General features: G+C 43.4%; 1 protein-coding gene across 15 annotated transcripts in view; it reads right to left on the minus strand.

Annotated features, from left to right (window-relative positions):
* Window positions 1–12,069, minus strand: part of PTPRT (protein tyrosine phosphatase receptor type T) — a 1,134,111-nt gene that overhangs the window by 605,100 nt on the left and 516,942 nt on the right. For all 15 annotated transcript variants that reach the window (XM_039479697.2, XM_039479693.2, XM_039479696.2 and 12 more), the window contains exon 7: window positions 2,187–2,480. In XM_039479697.2, coding sequence (XP_039335631.1) covers window positions 2,187–2,480 — 294 coding nt within the window. The remainder of the gene's footprint in view (window positions 1–2,186; window positions 2,481–12,069) is intronic.

The following is a 12,069-nucleotide window of genomic DNA, read 5'->3' on the forward strand; positions in this document are numbered from 1 at the left end:
GTGTTCAGGTTAACTGAGCAGGATAGCAGTCTCAGCAGATACCTGGATCAGCTGCTGAACATCAGCACAAACATCCTGGCCTTCAGTCCTCGCCCTGTGATGTTGTACTTGATAAAGGATTCCTATACACTGCATTTTAGTTTTTTCGGTGAAAACAAACATTAGAAGCAGTTGAGGAACCAGGAAGTGGATCCTCTAGTGATAAAGAGGCATACTCCTGGATGGCTTTTTAAAATGTTTCCTCCAGAGTCATCCGCCTTATTAACAACGATTTTTGTCTTAGACGTCTCTGATTTTTTAAATTGACGCGGTTCCCTGTTGTCCTGTATTCATGCATACTGCTCCAGTCCTTCAATAAGCCCACCGCCCATGTTTGCCATGTCATCTATGGGCACTTTTCCTGCAGTGTTAACAACGTCATCTTCATTTGTGACACTGTGTTGCACTCAGTAAGCTTCAGATTTTGGGACGTTTTGGATTTCTGATGTTCAGATTAGGAATGCTCTACCTGGATGAATGCATTTCTTAGCCATTTCACATGCATAAAATTGTGCCACCAGTTTTACTAGATTCCCCTCTTTTTTGATGTATCACTAGTGAAGTATAAATATGGCTCCCCTAGCTCCATTTTCTCCAGAATCCCTGTGGCTTTTATTTCATAACTTGACAAAGTGTGGTGGTTGTTAGGGACCTACATGTTACGTTACGGCAGAGCTGAATGCACTTTCCTTTGTTTGTTCCATGGTTCCTGTACTGATGGATCCTTCCCTGCATCCCAGAAGCCTCAGTGACTCCTTTTTGTCTTCTGAAGCCCATGCTGCCTGCTTCCCTGAACCACGCCTGCCTCCACTAGAACATCCCCAGCTGTATATAAGATGCTCTCTCTCTTACTGCTCTCTCTCTCTTTCTTTATTCATCATAATGTGGTCAAAAATCAAAGAGTCATAAAATCTAAGTGTAATTCCCAACTGTGCCACTGGCCATTCTATGACTTTGGACAAAAAGTTTAAAAGTATTGAGTCTGTATTCCTTTGTGTATTTAAGAAATGTAAGTACTTACAACAAAAGGTTACTTAGAGTGAAAAAAAGATATAACACAAATAAGGTAATTTGCAGCAGATAAACAGCAAGTTCTTTTAATTTCTTGAGTTGCATCCAGAGCCAGAACATCTCAGAGATACAGCGAGACACACATTGTTAGCCAATAGCCCCGATAAGAAATGCAGTAGATGCCAGGAGGCCTGGGATACAGCTGGATCCACAGAATCGTTCCTCTTAGACACAATCTCAGCCAGCAAACTCTTACATGGCACCCAGGAATATCAGAGAGACAGGTGTAGTCAGTACCCCATAGAGATAGAATGGAATCCAGAGGACCCTCAGAGGAATAGTCCCAACCCAGACTCAGGTAGGGGTAGGAGTCTCCACGGGATACAGGAAGCTCTTAGGGACTAAGGCAGTTCCAGAAACAATTCAGAGACACTGTCAGAGCCAGAAGCATTTAAGACATGGTTGGCAACAGGAGCCCCTGAGAGACAATAGTAGAACATCAAGAACCAATACATAAAACCGTGGAGAAAATTGTCAAAACCAAGGATCATAGGTCCAGCTTAGGGAGCCTCAGGAACAATGTTAGAATTAGAAACACATTAGAGATACAACCAAAACCAGAAGCCCCCAAGGACGTAATCTAAATGAAGCCTTTAGGGAGCTCGGTCAGAGCCAGAAGCCCTCAGAGACACAACCAGAGCCAGGAGCCCTCAGAAAAACAGAGCCAGGAACCCTCAGAGAAACAGGGCCAAGAGTTCCCAGAGTAACAAAACAAAGAGACCTCAGAGACATTATTAACATTAGAAAGCCTCAGACATATAAATGGCACCAGGAGTTCTGCAAGACGCAGAGCCACTGTGTCTCATCAGAAACACTATTAGAACCAGGAACCTCCATGACCCAGTCAAAGTCAAGAGGTCCTCAGAATCACAGTCAGAGACAGAAAGCCTCCAGAGATGCAACCACAGCCAGAAGGTCCTCTAAAAAAAAAACACCAAAACCTTGATTCTTTTCATCCACAATAAGAAACACATTCATATTCAAAGATACTTAGGAATTAACTGTCACAGGAAAACAAGAGGAAGGCCAGTCTTGGCAACAGCACAGCCTCTCATAATGGAGCCTGGACATCTTACCTGCACACTTGGTCCTGGTGGTGAGGGGAGGCCCTGGCGGTCCTGTACCCCCCTCGCCTGGTCGTGTGAGCAGCACTCGGATCTCATACTCCACGTCGGGGTCCAGATGCCACAGCTTATAGTTGGGAGAGTCGACTATGTGGGTCTCGGCCCAGGTGCCCGTGGTGGTGCGATATTCCACTTCCTTCAGGATGATGGGGCCATCCCCGATGATGGAGTTGGCATTTGGCTTGATCCACAGGTATGTGGCCCCCACAGCCAGCAGCTCTGGGGGAGCAATGGGCGTGGGAGGCTCTGTAAGTGAAGCAATCAACAAAGGACTGTCAGACTCAAATGATTTACAGAGCAGACTCCAAGCACCTAAGGACAAGGGACAGAATTCTAGACGTAGCCACAGAAAATAGAAATCAGGTCACCTAACCAAGGTCATGGAGAAGGTGGCACGGGACGAAGCGTATGTCTGCATGACTTCCTGGACCAACTTGCACCAAGGAAGGCTGTCTGCCTCTTAATACCCGTTTTTTAAAAAAGTCACATGGAATATATTTGTTATTTTCATTTGTAGTAAAAGCGGCAGAACAATAAAAAAAATGTAAGAAAGAGAAAACATGAGAAGAAGTGGAAGAAAATGGAGAAAGATAGAACAGAAACTATCTCTACCACCCAACATAGCCATTTTTAGTCCTCCATGCTCCATTTCAATGTTTATTTATGTACTGACATATTTTTTGTGTGGTGATAACACACACACCCAATGTAGATTAATTTTTCTTCCTTCACTTACATTGTAAGGATTTGTTTTTCATACACTGCTCGGGCTTTGTCACCACCGTCTTTAACATTTACAGAACAATCCATCAGGTTATCACACTAACTACTCCCTAATTGCTGGACACATGAGTTGTTACATGTTTTGCTATGGTAAACAATGCTGCAATGAACATCTTTGTGCAAATGACTTCAGTCTGTCTTATCTCATGTTTTCTTAGGACCAAGTGCCAGGAATGGGATTATCTGGCAAAGGGTATGAATGAGAGGAAATGAAGAATAGAACAAGGAAAAGGAGAAAGGGGAAGCATGGGGGAGGCATAAGAGGTGGTATACAATGTGCATTTGTTTGAGAACGAGTTACTTACGGAAGCCTCTGGTTTGTTCTCATGGATAGAAGGCATTTGGAACTCAGGTAAGGGCTTTGAGATAGAGACTCACCCAGCATTTTCCTTCTAATTAATTACCTAGAAGGAAAGATTCTCTATAAACAGAGTAATTGCTATGAAATAGAGGTGGACAGTATTTTCTCAGTGGTGACTCGAAGCAAATCTTAAGGGACAACTTCAGATTGCCTCTATTATAGCCTGCCATTTGGTCAGAGTAGGAAATTAAGCAGATTAGTCAAGCTAGATGCTTTTCTTTACAAAGCCATGGAGGTTATTACTCAAGACCTTGTTATCTCAAAGGTGTTTGCAAATTGATTTTTGGATAATTTGTTCCAGGTAGAGAAGTTAGGTTGGCAGGAAGATAATTTCTGAGCTCACCCCTTGTGCATGTTAAAGATACGGACCCTTTGATTGCCATTATCAACTCGCCAGAGCTCCCATCAGTCTCCAGTGAAGTCCCAGGGGTGATATTTTGTAGCTCTGTGATGACTCTGCCCAATTCCTTAATATAATTATTCACAGACTAGACCGCTACAGAATTAAGAGCAGCGGACTTCAATAATTCGGGGGCTGAGTGAGTGGCCCCATTTAGTTCTTTTCCATTGACTTTTCTCCATGGTATTCTACTCTCCTATTTCAGAGAGTAGTATTCAATTGCTGACCACCAGAAAGAATATAAAGTTTTAATCTTTCCAAATGGTTAGCTTCTTTTCATGTATTTCTAATGGCATGTGTGAGTATGGTAACAAACATCCCCTTGAGGATATAAATGTCCCTATCTCAAATGACTTGCGACTTGACACATTTGTGTGCAGATTAGCCAGGTGGTTCTCTCTCCCTCCATTCCCTCAAGAATAGACCGTGTAAGTTTATCACCGTTTTTCCTCTATCTGGCACCAAGGAAGCCATCAGATTATTGTTTGCTTTATTCTGTCTTTTTTCAGTGATCCACTGATTTATAATTGACATCGTTTAGAAGGCACATGTACTGGTGGTTCAGAGAGAGAAGCAAAATGAATGAATGAATTCTGTAGCACAGAATGAATTTTTTGGTAAGCAGCACATCATTTTTAAAATACATGGAAAAACCATATTTATTCATATCAGTTCTCTATCTCCAACGTGAACTTTTCAACAAGACAGTATAGAAAATGTACAGGGCCATCCGGTCCAATGGCAAGAGTCATCAGGAAGGAAAAGGAAACCCTTGTGTATCCCATGTGCCAGACAGAGCACTGAGTACATGAAATGTAATGCAGCCAAGTAACTCAGTGATAACAAAGCACATAATAAAGTCACGATGAGGGTTGCAGAGGCAGCTTTGAAGCCTGTAAAGGCATCTAATCTCGCTTAGAGTTTAGGGAAGCTCTTGCAGAGAGAGCTTAGGGGAGTATTGTGCTATGACCACTCAGGTTGAGTCTATGAACAAAGAGAAATTCCTGGCAGTTCCCTAGGTCTGAGTTGCTGAGGCCAGACAGATAAACAATGAAAATGATGTGTCCTGGACACTCGTTCATTCACTCACTCAGTAAACATCGAGTCTCTGCTGCTTGTCACACACTGTCCTAGGCACAGAACAGTCTTGGCTGCATGGAGCTCACCTTCTGGCCTTCACTCAGGATTGAGACAAAGGAGTCAGGAGAGAAGAAAGCTGACTCAAAAGTGGCTGAGGAGGAAGGCATCAGAGAATGGAGAGGCCCTGGGAGCCAGACCTAGGAAGGAGCTTATAGATCCATAGATGGATGCGCATATACACAGTAGAATACCGCTCAGCGAGAAGAAATGAACACGTTGTAGACACAAAGACATGAGTAAATCTCAAAAAAAAAAAATTCATCCAAAAGTAAAATAAAGAAGAATGCATGATGACTCCACTTACGTGCAATGTTCAAGGAAAAGCAAAACTGTTCTGTGGTGATAAAAGACAGAAGCATAGTTACCTAGGTGGCAGGTGCTGACCGGTACAGACCCTGAGGGAATTTTCTGGAATGTCAGAATGTTCTCCATATATTGATTTGGGTAATTAAATAATAGAAATCAGAACAGTGTTAGCATAACGGAGATGACTGCCTGGAAGAAGGCATGAGGAAAACTGGGGAGGCTATGACCATTTCTGTATCTTGTCTAGGGTTATATAAAACTCATTAAACTATGAACTTAAAACACAGCTATTTCTAAGTATATCAGTGATACCTTAAAAGTTAAAAAAAAAATCACAAAAATACGGATATGTGACTCAGCAGGTGGAAAGAATGCCACTAATTACTTGAAACTGAATCCCAGAAAACTGGGAGAAAATGAGCCCTTACTCCCATACCATTCCCTCCAGACCATCCTATCAGCACCATCAGATGCTTGAATTCCTAAAAATTTTCCTAACGAGGCATTGTTCAGTTTCTCATCCACACACCAGACTCTTATCCATGAGCCTTTTCACATCTAACACAACCAACTCCTTACCAGACTCCACACCATCAGCTGTGCAAAGCCAGGAGTAACTGTTTCACATCTGAGGACACCCTCTGCTCACAAAGTTTGCAACCAAATTAAGGAGGAGGAAGTCTTGCCTTCAGGGAGCTGAGGCCTGAGCTGGGAGATGACTTCAGTGCCTTTCAGCCAGGCATCAAAGTGCCACAAGGACAAGGATGCCAGGAGCCATCCATGAGGCCTGGGCAGCAGCGGCCCGGAGCTGCCAAGGCTCTCCTTCAGCATGTACATGGTGAGGTGACCCCTTCATGTAATTTTGCCTTATCCTCAGGCAGCAATCTCCAGAACGATTCTGTCTTTCTTTTCCCTGCTGTGAGTACTTGTAACAGTTTGACTCCCCGGAAATTCCTACAGAGAGCAAAAGTGTTTCAAATAGCTGGAGATGGAGCTGTGCGCATGCATTGTCTGTTCCAGACAGAAATCAAACATTTTGAGAAAAACCAAATGTTACTAAGATATGAAGTGAGCCTCGTTATAGTTAAGGTGAGTCTAACCTGGGTTCCAACACTTTCCTCCATACGCCTCACCCTACCTGATCACCGTTTTAATTACATTTGTATTCACTGACCCTCCAGGTTTGCGGAAATGCCCCCAGCCACCCCACCCTACCCACCAACACACATACCTTCACACACAGACAGAAACACTGTTGTACCATTTCCAGATTTGTCTGTGCCATTTTCCACAACTAGAATAGCTTTCCTTTTCTTTATTTTCTTTTTTCTTTTTTTTTTTTTTCGAGATAGGGTCTTGCCCTGTCACCCAGGGTGGAGTGCAGTGGCGCAATCTCAGCTCACTGTAACCTCCACCTCTTGGGTTCAAATGATTCTCTTGCCTCAGCCTCCTGAGTAGATGGAATTACAGATACCTGTCACCACATCTAGCTAATTTTTTTTATTTTTTGTAGAGATGGAGTTTCTCTATGTTTGCCAGCTAGTTTTGAACCCTGATCTCAGGTGATCCACCTTCTTTGGCCTTCCAGTATACTAGGATTACAGGGGTGAGCCACTGTGCTCAGCCTTCATTTACTTTTAACTAAACCATGCCTATTTTTCTTTTCAAATCTGCTTCATGACTACTTAGTTTTCAGAGCACAGGGCTAGCCACAGAGTAGATGTTCAATGCTGATTAGACTCTCTATGTGCAACACTGTTATCATAAAATAACAGACTGAGGATCAAAAAGGGCTACCTTGGGGCCAGGCTGCAAGGTTCCTTTGCCTTCGCTTACTACTAGCCAGGCGTGTGACTCTACTCAATATTCATGACTCTCAAATTTATTTTACCTTGACAATGAAAGATTCAAGTCATAAAGTTCCTAAATCCTCCACCAAGGGCCACAGATTCTATGCGTACTCACTGACTACCCTAACGGTGACCTGTCAGCAGTAGCCAGCCTTTTCATTCCTCCCTGGCTTGGCCTCAGGGTCCTTGGACACAACCTAAGTAGATACAGTATCATATCCACCCATAGGTACCAACCAGAATTAGTCTTTGTTGACCGAGCACAGTGACTTATGTCTATAATCCCAGCACTTTGGGAGGCCAAGGTGGGCAAATCACTCGAGGTCAGGAGTTTGAGAGCAGCCTGGCCAACATGGTAAAACCTTGTCTCTACTAAAAATACAAAAATTAACCAGGCGTGGTGGTAGGCATCTGTAATCCCAGCTACTCAGGAGGCTGAGGCAAGAGAATCACTTGAACCTGGGAGGCAGAAGTTGCAGTAAACCAGGATCACACCACTGCACTCCAGTCTGGGTGACAGAGCAAGACTCTGTCTCAAAAAAAAAAAAAAAAGTAGTCTTTATGCCCTAACCAAACATACAGCCAATGGTCAATAAATATCTGATGTCTTATTTGAATGGGTAGAAAAAATATTTGATATGTTTTCCCAAAATAAGAGGTTGAGGGTGGCAACAAAGAGATGAAAAAGAACAAGAAGTAGGATGTTGTAGAGAATAGTGAAAGCACCTCTAAGCAAAGGATTGGAAGTATTTCGGGAGAAGACATCAAACAACTGATAAAAAGCAACAATCAAAGACATATGTAAAGAAAACTTCTCTGAAATACCCAACGGCCTGAGTTTGCAGACTCTGAAGAGTGCAGTGGGTTCCAGGCAAAATCAATGATGAGACTCAAGCTTAAGCACATACTGGCAATATATTTGAAATACAAAACTAAAGAAAAATTCCCATAAGCCTTCAAAAATAACAGATATCCATCAAAACAAAATAAAAAGACTAAAAACTCTGGTTTCAGATTTTATCGTTATAATTTCAAACACTGGGATGTGACAAGGAAGATGCTGATGAGTATAAGCACAAATCACATCATGGGGCAGCTCCCATGTGCTGCACACTTCAGACACCTGTGGCTGCTCTTAGTGCGCTACTGTATTGATTCATTTAGTTCTCACAGCAGCTTTATGTCAAGCAATTAGTCATTCAAAAATCCAGGACTGAGGCCAAGGCAGCCTGCCTGAGGTCTGCACTCCTAACTGTTATAATAAAGATAATGGTGTAACACACACACAGGGTCTTAAGGGGGGTGTTTCTAGTCCCAAGAATTTTACAGCAGGTTAATTGTGATGAATTTTCAAAGCCAACAGAAAAATGTCCTCAGTTTCTGAAGAATGCAGAAAAAAAAATGCTGGGTACATGCCTGCCCTTAGAGAAAAACTGCTTAAAGATACACCCTAGTCCACCTTGTGATGACTCAAAATTGTGGCCTCTAGCATGGGGAAATTGTGATGTGAGAAGCATCAGCCCTGTGAGATGGTTAGCTACAACAAGACCCTCCTTTCTCAGATGTGAGTCTAGCAGGGGAGCATGACCTTGGGCCAGCCTGAACTGGATACACAGCCCAATCTGTAAGAAGCAGCAGAATGTCATGCCTTTCACACACAGAATATTTAGTGAATGCTTTAAAACAAGCAGCTTCATTATGAATGGTTATCTCTAGCTTTGACCATCATCCTGAAAAGGGACATCATAAATTCCTATGAAAAAGTTTCTCTCTCAGTTTGCTGAACTAAATTCAACAAACAAACAAATCTCATCTACCTAAGCTTAAAACATCTAGATTTTTCAATATACAAAAATGTTGACATTTTTCTTAGAGTTGTGAAAACACAGGTACTGTTTTTTTTCTTTATTCTCCTTCTTCTGCTTTTTTTTATATATATAAATGCCTAATATACCTGCATCAGTTGCTTGTTATAAATACAAGCATTTGAAATAGGTAAAGTTTTTATATATTTCAAGCTTTTCCCTCTTGGTGTGACCTCCCTTGCAGTTCCATGCTCCCAATCACTAGGAGTGTTTAGCAGTCAATTTCCCCTCCTAGCTGCCCAGGTACCAGGAGTCAAGAACCACAACTACATCCATTTGCCCAGCAAGTTTCTCACCCAGAGCTCACTATCAGGAGACAGCCTGGCTACCTCTGGGACTTCTCAAAGACCTCCACTGTGAGTTGACACTAGACTTTCAAATAATCCTCTCATCATTGCAACCACACAGTACTTTACCTGTCTCCTCATTTTTCTCGCTATAGTGACACCACAAAGCAGACAGTACTACTCCCATTTTACAGATGAGGACACCAAGGTTACCTAGCAAGCTGCTGTGTCAATACTGGCTGCTCTGCGGGTACAGGCATTGCACCACCCCCAAGCCCAAGTGTTACCACTCCCAGGAGCAGCCCTTACCCAATGAGGGATGGAAGCTTGTCGATAAACAGCCAGATTTCCTTGATTTCCTTGACCCCTGGTGGGACAGTGAGGTGGTTTTTATTCAGTCTTTTCAATGGCCCTTGGTGGAACTGAGCACCAGATATCCTAGAGCTACCAGCTCAGAGTGCACTCTTTTCTTCTCTCTTTTTTTTTTGAGATGGAGTCTCACTCTGTTGCCCAGGCAGGAGTGCAGTGACACAATCTTGGCTCACTGCAGCCTCTGCCTTCCAGGTTCGAGCAATTCTCCTGCTTCAGCCTCCTGAGTAGCTGGAATTACAGGTGCACACCACCACACCCGGCTAATTTTTTTTGTATTTTTAGTAGAGATTGAGTTTCACCACATTAGCCAGATGGTTTCAATGTCCTGACCTTGTGATCTGCCTGCCTTGGCCTCTCAAAGTGCTGGGATTCCAGGGGTGAGCCACCGCGCCCAGCCCATAGTGCACTCTTTAAGAGGCTTGCTTTCTTTTCTGTTCCCTTCTTCTCCTATTTGCCAGTGTTCCCTTCAACTTAGATAAACTATTTGCAAATCCATGTTTAAGGATCTGTTCTGGGGGAAATCCAGTCTAAGATGTTATGAAAACCAGGTAAAGTTACTTAACCTCTCTATGTCTCAAATGCCTCGTCTGTAAAATGGGGATATAGTAGCATCTTCCTCGTGGGAGTGCCATAAAGATGATATAAATTATTACAGTTGATACTTTAGAACAGTTCCTACACATAACAAGTAAACTGTCTCAGCTACTATTACTGTCCTCCCAACCAGCCACCAAGGAGCCATTTAGCAATCAGTAAGAACCTTAACGGATATTTTCATTTTGTGCCTCCCCACAGAGAGACACAACGATGCCATCAAACACATTCCCCTTCCTGTGTCAGGACAAAGAGAGTCCACAGTAATGTCAGCATGTACTCCTGCCAAAACTCCCACCAGCAAATAAATTTAAGAGCTCAGCCTCAGTCTACTTAACACCATCATGTTGAAACCAGTGAAGTCATTTAGAAATGCATAATTCAATAACGACTGAGCACCAAAGTTTTATGATCTGCAACACTCTCTCTGCCCTGGTTCCCCTATATCCCGCAGTGCCTCCTTATCTTCCAGATTACTCTTGGCTGGGCCACCTCCCAAAATTAAGAGCAGAGTAATCATTCTAGAACAGCCTTTCTTTCCTTACCTGCTAATCAGGAGCCCTGAAAAAGCATGAATCAAGAGTCTGTCATCTCCAAAGAGGAGGCTAGGAGAAGCTGGATTATAAAGCTTTGGGATCAAAGACCATGCTTCTGGAGCACCTTGTTCCAAGGCAGCATGAGGTCACAAATGGGTACCCCCTACTCCCCTCCCCCACCTCTGCCAGGCAGCCCTGCTATGAAGAATATGGTGAAAGGAACTCCTGCCTTACCCAGTTTGGATCTTTGAATTCCAAAGACAACAAAGTCTGTACACCCACGGGATGGTGAGAGCTGTTATTATTACTATTATGTGGCCAGGACAAATAACATTCTCATAATGTCGACTGCGTGCTTGGCTCTATTTTGGGATTTACACACAAATTCATCGATTCCTCATATCACACCAGAAAGTAAGTACTATGCTAGCACACATTTACAGGCAAGGAAACTAAAGGAGTGTGCGAGTATTCAGCTCTGGTCTTTTCACTTCAAGTCCACCCTGCTACAATCAGTTCTATAATTCTGGAGCTGGGACCTTACTAACTGTACCTCCAGACTACCTGGACAGCTGGCTTTGGTTCAGTCCTAGTGATGGGAGACTTCAGATGGAGACTGGGAAGCTGGAAGAAGGAAGCAGATGCTCTCTTTCTGTTTCAAGGTCCTTTTAGCAGCACACCAGCAATAGGGACTGCTCTGTTCCAGGCTTTAATCTTTTCTGGTCTTCACAGGACTCACAGCACAGCATCGTTTTGAAGGAACTAACAGAACCTAGGCCATGTCCCAAACAGCTGCAGTACAATCTGCGGGGTCCCCTTCCTCAGAGGTCTCAGAATCGGCCCTGCTGAGCTCCTCCTGCAGACTTCTAGGTACCATAACCCCTCCTAATCCATTTTGTTACCCCAGCCACAGGTGTGGTCACCACTTCCTGCCATGTTTGACTACCTTAGCATCCCATTTTTGCTCTGATGGTCTTTCATAATTGTGTAACGGACTCCCTTAAACAAAAAACCCCTGTTTGAAATACCTGGTATGATTTAGGGTTTCCCTCCTGGACCCTGATTGATATCAGTAGATATTAGAATTATCTTCATTTTCCACAGGAGGAAACTAAGGTACAAATTGGCCAAGGTCATGTGGCCAAAAGTGAGTATGCTGGGATACTCAGGCTGTCTTGCTCTAGATGCCATGATTTTTTTTTTTTTGAGACAGAGTCTCACTGTACTGCCCAGGCTAGAGAACAGTGGCATGATCTCAGCTCAGTGCAACCTCCACCTCCCGGGTTCAAGCAATGCTCCTGCTTCAGCCTCCGGCATAGCTGGGACTACAGGTGCATGCCA

The sequence above is a fragment of the Saimiri boliviensis genome, chromosome 9 (assembly GCF_048565385.1).
Source record: "Saimiri boliviensis isolate mSaiBol1 chromosome 9, mSaiBol1.pri, whole genome shotgun sequence".
NCBI classification, from domain to species: domain Eukaryota; kingdom Metazoa; phylum Chordata; class Mammalia; order Primates; family Cebidae; genus Saimiri; species Saimiri boliviensis.